At 36.7% G+C, this 13,728-nt stretch overlaps 1 protein-coding gene across 2 annotated transcripts; it reads left to right on the top strand.

Annotated features, from left to right (window-relative positions):
- The first annotated feature begins 7,120 nt into the window (after positions 1–7,120).
- On the top strand, positions 7,121–11,970 carry LOC121809784. Of its 2 annotated transcripts, none has more exons than XM_042210584.1 (8): positions 7,121–7,308; positions 8,248–8,676; positions 8,776–8,950; positions 9,258–9,555; positions 10,314–10,422; positions 10,867–10,957; positions 11,368–11,447; positions 11,519–11,970. In XM_042210584.1, exons 1-8 carry the CDS (start codon positions 7,252–7,254, stop codon positions 11,801–11,803), a joined length of 1,524 nt encoding a protein of 507 aa, XP_042066518.1. In that variant the 5' UTR covers positions 7,121–7,251; the 3' UTR covers positions 11,804–11,970. The 2 variants fall into 2 exon arrangements, with proteins under 2 accessions (XP_042066518.1, XP_042066519.1); XM_042210585.1 differs by having other exon boundaries at positions 7,123–7,308; positions 10,314–10,386.
- Positions 11,971–13,728: the final 1,758 nt, after the last annotated feature.

Raw genomic sequence — 13,728 nt, forward strand, 5'->3', positions numbered from 1 at the left:
TCAATCTCCATTTCTCTATTCTCTCCTCATTCTCTCTAATTGCGCAAGTTTAATTCTACACTTTCTACTCACTACTATATTTGTTGTGCTCATAATTTACCACTTCTTTTATACTTCATACATATTTCATTCCAAGTCCATATTACTTTTCATTTATCAATATATTCAATATGTCATCTTCTCGTGGTGGATCGGGACGTGGTGATCGGGGCAAGGGAATAGCCCAAGATCAAAGCACTACGCGTCCCTCAAAAGCTCGACGACCTAGTCGTCGAGATGTTATGGAAGAGGTTTCCCGATTGGCAGCCGAACGCATGCAAGTAAGTAATGAAAAATTTGTTTTCCAATTCACATGCACAAAATTTCATTATTTTTTTTTCGTTCATACTTTTAACTTCTACGTACATAATATTTGTAGATGGGAAGAAGATCATAGGACCGCCATGCTACTTGCTGAAATGCAACAAGGTGGGGGTAGGGGAGGTCGTTCCCAACAAGATGAGGAGTTCGACGTTACTATATCGTCGGACTCGGACAACAACGAGGATAGATCGCATTCTCGTATTCCTTCTAGCACCGGCGGAAATGAGGAGATGCCTCCCCCTGCATCCACTAACACGGCAAAAGCTTTGAAATCGGACATTTTTATCAAACACTACAAGAAGGTCCCGGTGGTGATTCCAAGTCCTCACGATCCGAACTCTCAAGAAGAGACTTCGGACTTTCATGTTTACTACAACTATTGAGATAAAATGTACAAATGGTCCGCCGGTGGTGGATATGGCACCCTCCGTCGCCATTTAGTGGCAAAGCATCCGGTAGAATGCGGCACTGCCTCTACCCAAAGCCAACTAAACTTCCAACCCGCCGGCTCGGGTTCGTCAGGTGCGCCTCTATTTAAATATGATAAAAAGAATTTTGATGATACAATGACTAGATGGGCGGCTATGAAGCATATGCCCTTTAATGTTTTTGATGACAAAAGTTTTGAGGTTACTATGCAAAGTGGGTTGAATGTAGCAATCAAAAGAATAGGTAGAATGACCGTGCAATGATCTACCGTTCGGCAGTGCTTGGAGAAAAAGGTAGAATTATCACGTTATTTAGTTAACATTGGCCACAGGGTGAACATTTGCTCAGATGTTTGGACGGATTGTTTTAACCGTCATTCATACATGGGTATTACGGTTCACTTTGTGGACAACAGTTGGACTTTGAACAAGCGTTTAATTGGTTTTAGAGAATTTGAAAGTCCACACACTGCACCCGAAATTGCTTCTTTGATTATACAAGTGTTGAATGAGTTTCAGTTATGCAACAAGATATTTTCTATTGGTTTTGATAATGCAACTGCCAACACCGCAAGTATTGCCGATTTGATTGCGGCTTGTACACCGGTAATTGGAGGGAAGTATTTTCATCAAAGATGCATTTGCCATATTTTAAATTTATGTGTACAGGATGCGCTTGAATTATGGCAAAAGCATGTTTCTCCTATTAGAAATGCAGTTAGATTAATCCATCAAAAGCCAGCTATTGGCAAAGCATGGAAGAAATATTGCCATCAAAAGAATGTCAGGTACACGAATTTTACTATGGATGTGTCTCATAGATGGAATTCGACATATGATTGTCTGAATTCTACTTTGACACATAAAGATGCTTTACGTGATTTTTATAGAACTAACCCCAACCGTGATTTATGTCTTTCGCATAGTTGTTGGGATAACAGTTTGGCTTTATTTAAATTGTTCAAATATTTCAAAAATGCTACTGTTGAATTGTCGGGTGTTTATTATTGCACTGTTGTTCGTGTTTTGGAGCATTGCATGTACATATCCCTTGGTTTTAAAACTGCAATGAAAAATGCTTCCTCTTCTCCCGAGTTAATGTGCGTTTTGTATTATATGATTGAAAAATGGCTCAAGTATTTCAGTGAGATTCCTAACATGTTTTTGATTGCAAAGGTATTAGATCCAAAATGGAAATTAGCAGGTACCTCTAGAATTTTAGATTTTTATTATAACAATTTGAGTTCAATTGATCTTGGTCCCCTTCAAGCAATCCAATCGGATACCAGTGACGAATTTGGAGTCGACCTCTCAGAAACCTTTCAAATAAACCTCCCGGACCGGTCAGTTGTGCAACAAAACCTCGAGTATAACTTGCGCTCTCTCTACACCGAATATGAAACCAAGTATAACACCACTCACCAAGTCAGAAGACCCCCTCCTCCACAACATAACTATGGCTTTGCATTTTAAGCCGATTATGATGACCCCGACGCGCAATCCCAACTAGCCGACCTATACAACTACAGCACCGGCGGAAGGTCCTCAGGTATGGTCAGTGAATTAGATTTATATTTTGAATCACTCTTTTCCTTTGGTGATGAAGGTCCTACTCCTCCCGCCCAAATCGACGTCCTCGATTGGTGGGGAACCCACGAGAAAGATTTTCCCATCCTTGCTTCAATGGCCAAGGAGATTTTTTCTGTTCCGGCTTCCACCGTCGCCGTCGAGTCCGCTTTTAGTGTTGGCTCGCGCGTTTTGGATGAATCAAGAAGTAAGCTCTCGGCGAAAAATATGGAAGTCGTGATGTTACTTGATGATTGGGCCAAAGCTGACGTCCGAGAACAAGAAAATGATTGGAATGATCGTCAAGAGGGATCACAAGATGAATTCACCGGGGATGAAGATTAGGCCAACCGTCAACCGCTGCCGGCCAAGCCAAATAGGTAAGTAAGGTAAGAGAACTACGTGGACTTTGATTCCCTAATGCAAATGAGCAATTGGGATACGTAGGCACCTCAACTTAAATTTTTAATTTAAGTTGAACTCAAATACAATTACATAATTGTTGTAATACCCCGTAAAATCAAAAGAGAAAAAAAAATCAATTATTTATTCTAAATTTGTAGTCAACTACTTGGTCAAATATATTTCTCCAAACCCTATCACCAAACGATTACCACATATCTCCATTCCCTAAAATCCCTCCAATAAATCAAATCTCCACATAATCTATTATATATATATATATATATCAACTACTCCATATCAATTTTAAATCTACAATTTATATATATATACCCAAACCATTCCACATATTTTTTACCTTTCTTCCAAATTTTGAGATAGCAAAAGGAGTAGAGAAAGCCGTGAGTTCCATCCCTTCCTGCAATTGCAAAAATCTTTCTCTCTTTCAAAAAGGTATATCCCTCCCAGCAGCCAATTCTCTTTTCTTTTCATGTGTTTGCATCTCACATAATACCCAATCAAATTTTGAATCGAAGCAATCCGAATCATGAACCCGACATAACTAAATCAAGAACGAACCTTTAATGGGTAAATCGGGGCAATGGAGTGGCGGAGACTGACCGACGGACGCTGCTGACAGCAGCGGCGTCGCGTCATCCCGGTGAGACAGCAGCGGCGTCTGACGGACGACGACCAGCAGCGACGGCGAACGACGGAGGGACGAATCGGCGGCAACGACAGCAGCGTTCTCCCGGCGAGACAGCAGCGTCCTCTTCCGGTGGATTGACGGCAGTGGCCGGACGTTGAAGACGGCCGACGACTCCGGTGAAATCAAGGAAGAAGCCGACGGATTCTGAAATCTTCAACTTGGTCGAAGAGAGAGAGAGAAATAGGGAGAGAGGAAAGATGGCGTGGAGATGGTGGGAGTGAAATTGGGCCTCTCCTTTGTTTTTAGAAAGTGGGCCTATTAAATTAAAATGGAATGTGGTGGTTAGTTGGGCTCTAATTAAATTTTTTGTTGGGCTTTAAAATTTTAATTGAAGATATAAGGTGGGGAAATAAGTCTTGGGCCTTCTAATTAAATCCTTGGGCAGATAATTTAATCGTAGGAAATTATTTATTTAATTCTCGGAATAATTCAAAGTACGAAATAAATATAATTGCGAAGGGAAATAGTTGCGATAATTTAGTTATGCGCTTGTATAATTTTTTGGGAATTTATTCCGACATCGTGGTGGAAATACGAGGAGCCAACGGAGGAACTTTAGACGGGCGCTGAATAATCGAAAACCGAGATAAACGATTTTAATTAAGGTGCATGCATCTTATTTATTTACTTGATTCATTGTGTTGATTTATGTGTTATTTAAATGCTAAAGGTGGTTCCTTGCAAGCGAGACGTGATATCAAGGGAAAGGAAATAATTTCGGATTAAGAACTTGAGGTGGGCTTTCTTTTTAAATAAGGGCAATGCCCAAAGTATATTTTTATGTGAAAATGATATGAATATTTGTCATGCCGTGTTTTGTTTTATTCTATGGAACCTATCTGATGTGGCTTTTGCCATCAATGGATAATCAAATTCGGGTCTGTCTAGGGAGTGAGTCCCTATTCAGGCTAGTGTACACCTATGGAGATCGTGAGCCGTCTTTTGGGTCGGCCGGTCTAGTGACTTGGAATGTGGCCACATTCTTTGTCATCAATGGATCAGATATGATAGACATCTATGGGAAAATGACTGCAGTCACGAGTTTTACGATGGAAATGATTTTAGTGTCTTGGGTGATTTTTTTTTAAGTTAAAACCCCAAGGTCACTCAATGGTGGCATGATAAATACTTTTTGTAAAATGTTTTCGGCATGAGTCCACTGAGTGCATCAAGTACTCAGCCCTGCATTCTTTTTAAAAATGTGCAGGTTGAGCGTGACGGGTGCGGTGGGTGTTGAGCAAGACCGTTGAAGAAAGTTAAGTGTGTAGAATGTGTCATGTCTTCACACGTGGCATATTCCTTCTCTCAAATGCTTCCGCTAAGTAGTTGTCCTTCTTTTGAGTTCTTGTATCGTTGAGATAGTATTCATTTTTGAGTTGTTGATTGTTGAGATACTCTGATTTTATTCGAGCTATTCCCATTTGTTTCGAGCTTTGGTCGGGTTGTGTTGTTTTCCCCTTTCTTCCCCGCTTCTTTAATCCTCCCTTAGTCGCGATCAACTGTGTTTTCTATCCTTAGAAAATGCGGGCGTGACAATTGTATTTGTATATACTCTAGTCGATGAAGTATATTTCTCTATACGGCTAAATGAGGGAAACTTTTGACAATTCTACTATAATTGTTGATTGTTAGACGAAACTCAACATTTAAAGTTGAATTGCTAAAGGTGTCCTTAATTTAGTTATGTAGAAAGATCTTCTTCGCCGGTTAGGAGTATATATATAATACACTTATACGTTTAAGAACTTCAACGTCGTTTCTTGTCATTTGTAATTAGTTCTTCACTGGTAGTCTCATTTGTATTTAAATTTTATTTAAGACTTCAAGACCGCCATATGTTTTCAATTTGTAATTGTTGTAACTTGTAACGTGTAATTTGTAAACATGCAATTTCAATAAAATTGACTTTAGCCGCATTTTTTTCAATTTTATTTACTCACATTTCATACAAAAACAAACTTGAAAAGTGTAATGTAATTTGATTAAAATTGAAAAGTTGAAAAATGCAAAAAAAAAAAAAATTCGTCGAACCGTCGAACCGGCCCGGAACCGGCGGTTCAAGCCGAAAACCGGCGGTTTTGAACTGCCGCGTAAACCGCCGGTTTTTTTAACCAGAACCGGAACCGACGGGAGCTAGGCGGGCCGGTTCAGGTTCATGGATTTCTCGACCCTTCACCCGCCGGTTCGGGCCCGGAACCAGCGGTTCCCGACCCTTGTGCATGCCTAGGTAGGAGGATTTTAGTGCTGTTGATATGGCAGTGGTAAGGCTATGGGAGGGCTATTGCATATCACTGGAGATGCTCTAAGGGTGTCGTGGTTGATAGCTGCCCTGTCTTTTAGTTTTTCCTTTTGCTTGCATATTTTATGGGAAAACTTCTTGGATTTCTGTTTTATGAATATGGCTGGAAATTTAGGATTGTTGTTTGTATTTTATTTCCCTAAAAGGGCTGATAACTTTACTGTTCGTCTGTTCGTCATTAAATGTTTCATTTTTCATTTTTCGTCCATTTATTAATAAATGTCTTGTTTCATTTTTACTATTTTATCATATTGCACTGACTCACTCCAGTCACATTGTTTTGTAAAATCAATATAAAAAAATTGGACACACCCACTAATTTTTACTACCACTTTATTTTAGAAAGTTAAATAATTTCAGTTTGTGATCATTATTTGTTAGCATAGTTGATATGTAATCAACATTTAATGTTATTTGTATTATTTATATATTTAGTTTAATAAGGAGTATATTTTTTAAATGGAAATTTGGTCAAAAAAGTTATGAACTTTCACAAAAATATGATATTTCTCATAACTTTAGAAATATTAGAGGAAAAAAAATTCTTAAATAGAATTGATCAATTTTAAGGGGACATCCAAAATTAATAAATATGGTCTATTTTTAAGGGACATGTACAAAAATTATAATTTTAATTAGCTATTTTTAAAAATTATAAGATTAATAAGTCAACGAAGATTATGATTTATATACTAATATTCTACCTAACAAATGTATCGATTCATCTTTTGATTAGTTTAATTACCGGAACGGTTTGTTATAGTGTACTCTTATTTGGTGGAATATGTACTCTTATAAGTTATAATGATGCCTACTCCACTTACAATTCACGTCTCGCCGACTCGATCCGACCAGCAGCTAACGTCAAAGAGGCAAATTTGACTTTTTTGGACAACTAATTTGGTCAGATTTTATGAGAAAATATTCTATTGAATTTATGGGAAATAACAATTTGCTATTGAATTCGAGTCTGTTTACACTTACTGATCTCTCAAAAGTAACAGCTAACCTCCATATTGATTATCACATTAGCCAATCAAATACTTAGGTGAGTTGAAACTGTATGACTAATTAAAAAAATATAAAAAAGAAAAGAAACGTACTAACGTAACGCAAACAATTTAAAAAAAAACCATAGTATCATGACAAAAGTGGTCCATTATCAAATTTTCATAAAATAAAACAAGTTTTAAAAGGAAAAAGTTCTTGTTTTTATTTGCCATAAGTCATGAATGGTTCATAAGTATTAAATCCTTATTTAAAAATTTAAAATAAAGAAAAAGGCAAAAAGCTTTGTTTTTGGTTTCCATCATAAAATGTTAAAGTCATCAACTTTTTGTTTCACAACAGAATTTAGTTGACTCACTTTTTCAATTTCATGGTCCACGACAGCTTTCAATGTTTAAACCAGATTTATTCAATGTATCGAAAATGCTTCCTTTTTATAGCTCTCGTTTTCATTGTGTTGCTTCGAAGCTGTAAACATGGCGGAGGATAGTGGCGTCGGAACGCTGCATCAAACCGCTCAAGAAGATCATCAGGTCATTTTTCTTTTTTCTATGCAAAGTTCAATCACATCAACGGATTGTTTTTTTCATTAATATTTTTGGGGGTTTTGTGAGGTATTGAGTTTCTGTAGCTGACAGATAGAAATTTATCCCCTTTTGTTTTGCTTGATTTTATGGATTTTTTGTTTGGCAACTCTTTTGCACTTCGTGCTGCTCTGAAAAATTTGAGAATTGGTTTGAAATTTGAGGTTGAGTTATTCTGAAGTGAGCTTTGAATTTTGTAATAGATGGCATGTTTTTAAATTGAGTAGGTTTTCATCAGTTTGATTGAAGTTGGGCGAGGTAGCTTTTGTTAACTTATTGTATGACATAGATAGAGAACTGATTCGAATTTGGATGGCATCTCACTTTTTGGTAATTACTAGTAGTATGTGATTTTTTTTTGTACAACTGGTTTCAATCTGAGCAAGAAGAGAAGATATGAGCCGAAATGAGAATATGCGGGCTTGATTTGCATCCGCATTGTGTTTTACTGATCTTGAGGTATGAATCAGAAAGGTGTGAGGAAGCCAGTGTGGATAAACCATATCTTCGATTATATAATGAAATCTAAGTTGCTTGATTTTGGCTAATGTGTATGAGAGAGCTGCAAAGTTAGACCTGGTGGTAGTTGAACCAGTTCTGCTCTCTAAATGTCATGGTCTCTCTCTATGGAGTGTTTTCGAAAATGCAATTTCTGTTTTTCAGGAGTCAAGTATGCTATTGGTTTTTGAAAAACTGTAGGACTTGTAGGTTCTGTGTCACAATCATTCTTTTTATTCACTTGGAAGCATGAATGAGGTTTTCAGACTTTTACTAGCATCCCACTCAGTAGTGGTGGACAACGAATACATACATGACAACAGTTTTATTCTGGAGTTGTAAGATTATTAACATGACGAAAAGAATTAATTTGGATATGAATGATATCAGAGATGTGAACGGGAAGAAGCCACTTTAATGCCACCCAGACGCCCAAATCTGTCATCCCTGGAAATACCTGAAAGGTCTTTGGAGGCTGCATTGTCTGATATAACAAGGATAGACATCCCCAGTCCCAGTTCTACCAGAGCAGGATTGCCTCCGAGACCCAGTTCGGCAAAACTTAAATCATCTGTTAAGAACATGCTTTCTCAGAAGAGCTTCAGGGGTAAAATCCCATCGCAGGAAACTGAAAAAACAGTTCTTATCATACCAGATGTGCCCCTTTCAGACAAGCCTTCGACTTCAAGATCATTTTCCTTAAACAAATTGTTTTCCCCATCAACAAAATCAGTACATTCTTTACCTGTGACACCAACGGCAGTGGCTGATCCTAAGCCCTCACTTGAAAATCATGCGGATCTTCTATCTAAAACGCTTGTAAGTTTTCCGCCTAATGTATACCTACCATACCAAAGTAAAATATTGTTTTCTGTTTCAATCCCTCTAATTGAGCTTTGTTTCCGACTTTTCGTACAGCAACCTGAAGCTAAGAAACTCATGACACGCTCCTTTTCAGTTCCAGTTAATATTAAAACCAGGAGCCTGAGGCGAACAGAATCACATGGGGGTCTGATACGTGTGATATCAAAGCACCATCTCCCTACAACAGTGGAAAACGCCTCCCCAGATATATCTCCTGAAATAGAAGCTGGTATAAAACCTGCATCTCTATATTTTGTGCTTGCAATATTTCAGATAGTTCTTGTGATTGCTGATACTAACTTCTACACGTTAGGCATCCCAGTAGTGTCAAGAGCTTGTATAGATGAGCTAAGGTAATTCGAGCTTTTTAAGGGTCAACATACATATCATTTTTAAGCGCCAGTAAGAAAAGATCATTAATGAAACGAACACAAGAAACCCTTCAGAATAGGGTGATGGCCAAGGCACAAATGTATAACGTAGTATTAGTAATTTATAATTCACAATATTCATAAAATTGTATTGACTATTTACAGCCATAGATGATGCTGGGGAAGACATTCCCGAAGAAGAGGCTGTTTGTAGAATTTGTTTAATAGAGCTTGGAGAAGGGGGTGAAACACTGAAGTTGGAGTGCAGCTGCAAAGGAGAGCTTGCACTTGCCCACCAAGAATGTGCTGTGAAGTGGTTTAGCATCAAAGGTAATAAGACCTGTGATGTTTGTAAGCAGGATGTCCGTAACCTTCCAGTAACATTGTTGAAATTACAAAATCCTCCTAATGTTGTACGAAGACCACCTTCTGTACCACAACAAAGGGAAGCAACTCGTTACAGGCAAGCTTATCCTTAATGTTTTACCAAGGATTGATTATTTTTAATAATATGTTTCCTCCATTTGTTCATAATATTTTTTGTGTTTATGTAGCATGTAGGTTGTTTCTTGCTAGCCTTTTTGGTGAATTTTGTATAATTTTGATCTGTTGTGGTGGAAGATCAAGATATTTTCCTACTAAAACCGTAGGCTATAAAATTGGAAGTTATTTAATGTAGAGACAAAACTCTGCTGAATTATTCTGTAAAATCCTTTGTTCTTTTTATGTGGAGCTTTTGGTTTATGATCAAGCTGAAGTCTAGGAAATAAAGATATCCCTGTAAATGGAGGAGAAGATTTTGGCACTAGCTCCTAACATAATAATCCCGCTCATTTTCCTACTTCATATGCTTCATCTTAATCCCCTGCACAACCTCGGAAAATGTTAAAGACAGCAGAAAATTTGCCAATAGTATGGCAAATTCCAAGAATTGGTGCAAGTGAAAGATAGTAATGGCTTCTTGAAAGGAATAAGATTCATTCCTTTGAAAGAAGATTATCAAGATAGTTGATTGATTAATTTATTTACAGTTACGATCAGTTATACCTTCTCAGTATTTTTTAACAAGTACATATGTTGTTATGGCATGGTTGATAGTATTAGTAACTGCAATGACTTATTTAAACTGATGAGTACTTCTTTTAAGTAGGTAATTCTTCGGGTCAATAACTCGTTAAACTATTTGATTTTGGATTTATAAATTACTTCAATTCTCAGCAGGGTCTGGCAGGATGTGCCTGTTCTCGTCATGGTCAGCATGCTAGCATATTTCTGCTTTCTGGAGCAGCTGCTGGTACTCCTCTTTTGTATATCGTATTTACATTACAGGGTAGACTTCCTTCCCAGGCCTTCATTCACTGCCCTTTTAGCCTGTGTAGTGTAGTCAGACTCGTCGAAGGCTATTACATCTTCATATATATTCTACTTGAAGAACTAGTTATAAACATTATAAATAAAGTAAAATACCTCATAATTTCACAACTCTATTGCTATTACAGAGTTTTCGATCTATAATATACCGGATATGTTGTTCATTTGCATACTTCAAATTTTTTATAAACATAAAAGTATATTGCTTGTTAAAAGATTCAGAAGCTGAATAGTAGACAATAGCTGGGAAGATTCAAATAGGGTGAAGTAGCTAGTTATGTGGCTGGGACTTCTATTAAGATAGTTTTGCTATGTTGTGCGTAAGTAGATTGAACTACCTTACATAGTTAATCTTCCATTTAGATTTTGTCACTTACTATATTTAATGACTCCTTTATATCAGGTAGCTGACATGGGACCTCGAGCACTCGCCATTTCTTTGCCTTTCTCTTGTGTTTTAGGTCTCCTTTCATCAATGATAGCATCCACAATGGGTAACTCATAAGCTTCTTTCCATTCACTTATATTGTCGATGAATTCCTCGCTTGCTTATGAAATGAGTAAATATTGAAAGCAGGCAATTTAAAGAATCTGGGATCAGAACATTTTCTTTTCTTCCTGAAACGACTGTCTTTTAGTTACAGCCACTAAAGTGTAGTTCAATAAAGTAGCAAATGATCTTTCATAAGCCCTCTGTATTAATCTCAGTGGAGCTAGTCATCATTCTATGTGGCTTAGTCAATTCTAAAAGTTTAACACATGATCGATCACCTCCTGCTCCGTTCAGTTTTTGCATGTTTTAATGACTGATTTTGATAAGAAAAAAATGTCAAGACAATGTGAGTTTATCGTGGCTTGCACTGTTTTTTCGTTTTATAGAATGCCCTTATGTTATGATTTGCAGTGAGCAAGAGTTACATATGGGCTTACGCTTCTTTCCAGTTTGCAATAGTGATCCTATTCGCTCATATTTTTTATGCCGTGGTAAGAGATGCCTACTCTCCTCCTTCTTTGAATCTGTCTTGTTCTAATCAGTAACTATATATCACTTGCAGCTTAATGTGAATCCTATTCTTTCCGTGTTGCTCTCCTCTTTCACCGGGTTCGGGATTGCGATCAGCACCAATTCACTTCTCGTGGAATACTTGAGATGGAGAGCGAGCCGTCATCCCCAGACCTTACCACAACATATAAGCAGTGGTGCACAGTTTCATCAACATGAACAAAGACACCACCAGAGTAGGCATCATCATCGGCCCCATCATACTGATAATAGTAATCGAGCACTGCAAACTCCGGTAACACTCTCAACACCCACGGGGCCATCAGGAAGCATGTGAAACACATAAATTGAAGAGTTGGGATGCTCGGCTGGGCAGCTATTGTAATTTAGTAGTGTTGGCCATTGATGTTAGTTAGAATAGCTATTTTTATATAGCTTGCAATTAGGATATTGTAATTGTGTTAACATCCAAATATAAATTTTAATGATGGACAAGGTTTATTACCTTTGGTGCATGATTTTGACGCACATGTCACATATCTTCAATTCCCCTCAGAGTTAAAAGTAACATCCCTCTAAGAGTAGATACAAATATTGGTCCTTTGCATATGCCGGCTTTTATTTAAGCCATAAATAGTACGTTTGGGTTGATATATGTACAATATAGTTCAGGTTATTTTCTTTAGTATTTAATTTGGGTGGAGATGTTAAAAGTAGTCAAAACTAACAAGATCAATGATACGAGCCCAACTACAACCGTGGACCAGCCCGCACAAGAGTAGCAGCGTAACCGTTGAGAGCCCGAGAAGATGAATACATGACCCCTTTACGCACCCGCCATAGAGTTATCAAGACTCCGTCTGTCATTAGTCTTTTATTCTGATTTAATTAAATGTAATAGCTAGGGAGTTGAGCGAAATTATAAATTTTTTTTAGTTGGTTCTTTCCAAGATTGCAAAAAGAGAGTCGAACCAATATGAGTGGAGCACATTTCATATTAGAAAATCAAGAAATACAAATTTTTTTTAATTATCTTTTTGTTTTACATGCTAGAAACCTTAGCTTTCAAAGTCTTGCGCAACGGACTTTTATCGATCGCCGAGCTTAATTGCCACCGATCTCCACGTCCCACAATAAGGGACTTTACCCGATCAATTTATTCGCATGTTAAAGGACAAAAAACAATCGCAACAATCTTGATTAAAGATTCTCTACGATCATACCGAAAGATAAAGAAAGTCAATCGAATTTGAGTGAATTTACATTAAACTGAAACTCCAGTACACTTTCGATCAAATTTGGTTGGATTTAGATTAAATTGAAAATTTATTTTGCAATCAAATTCCATCTGTTTTTTGAAAATTTGATTATTTTTTTGTTTTAATCCTATTATTTAAAAAATGGATATTTTTTATCCTCAATATATAAATAGCTTAACATATGAATAAACGTAGAAAGCATAAATACTAAATATTTATGCTTCTTAAAACTACAATATACGTAGCTTCTTAAACACTAAATATTTGCAAGATAAAAGCAAAAATAAACTAGAAACATTTCCGAGAGGATGATATCATAAATTTTAGACATTTGAAAAATTTGTAGAAACTTTTAGAAACTAAGACCCCACTCCCACTTTGTGGGCATTACAAGATTAGGAACTCTCAATATATAGGCATATCAATGAGACGCATACCTGTTATATTAGAAACTCTTTCAATTGTCAATTTCAATACTTTTTTAGATAAAAAAAAAAAACCTTAACTAGTCTATACATCAATTGATCTAGCATTCCCGCAATGTAGAAAGCAAAATCTGCTCTCTATGGATAGAGAAAAATTCCTAATACCGCACAAAATGTTAATAGGCAGAAAAAAATTTCTTTGATTGCTGCATTTTTAAAATTTCAAGCTCAACGGCCAACCAATTTTCTTAAAATATACATAAGTTTTTCACAATAATAATGTAAAAAAATTATCATGCAAAAATGTAACCATTTCATAAGAATAAAACTAAATGGCACCTCAGTTCAAAGAACTGTTGGTGTTTTTGGTATGGTGGTGTTCTTGGTATGGTGAAATGGATAAGATAATGTAATAATGAGTCCAATTAATAAATCTTTGATGGACTGTATTTTTAAAATTTCAAGCTCAATGGCCAACCAATTTTCTTAAAATATACCTAAGTGTTTCACAAGATAATGCAAAAAATTTAACATGCAAAAATTTAACCATTTCATAAGAATAAAACTAAATAAGAATA

Source organism: Salvia splendens, chromosome 6 (genome assembly GCF_004379255.2).
Source record: "Salvia splendens isolate huo1 chromosome 6, SspV2, whole genome shotgun sequence".
In the NCBI taxonomy this organism is placed as follows: Eukaryota; Viridiplantae; Streptophyta; class Magnoliopsida; order Lamiales; family Lamiaceae; genus Salvia; species Salvia splendens.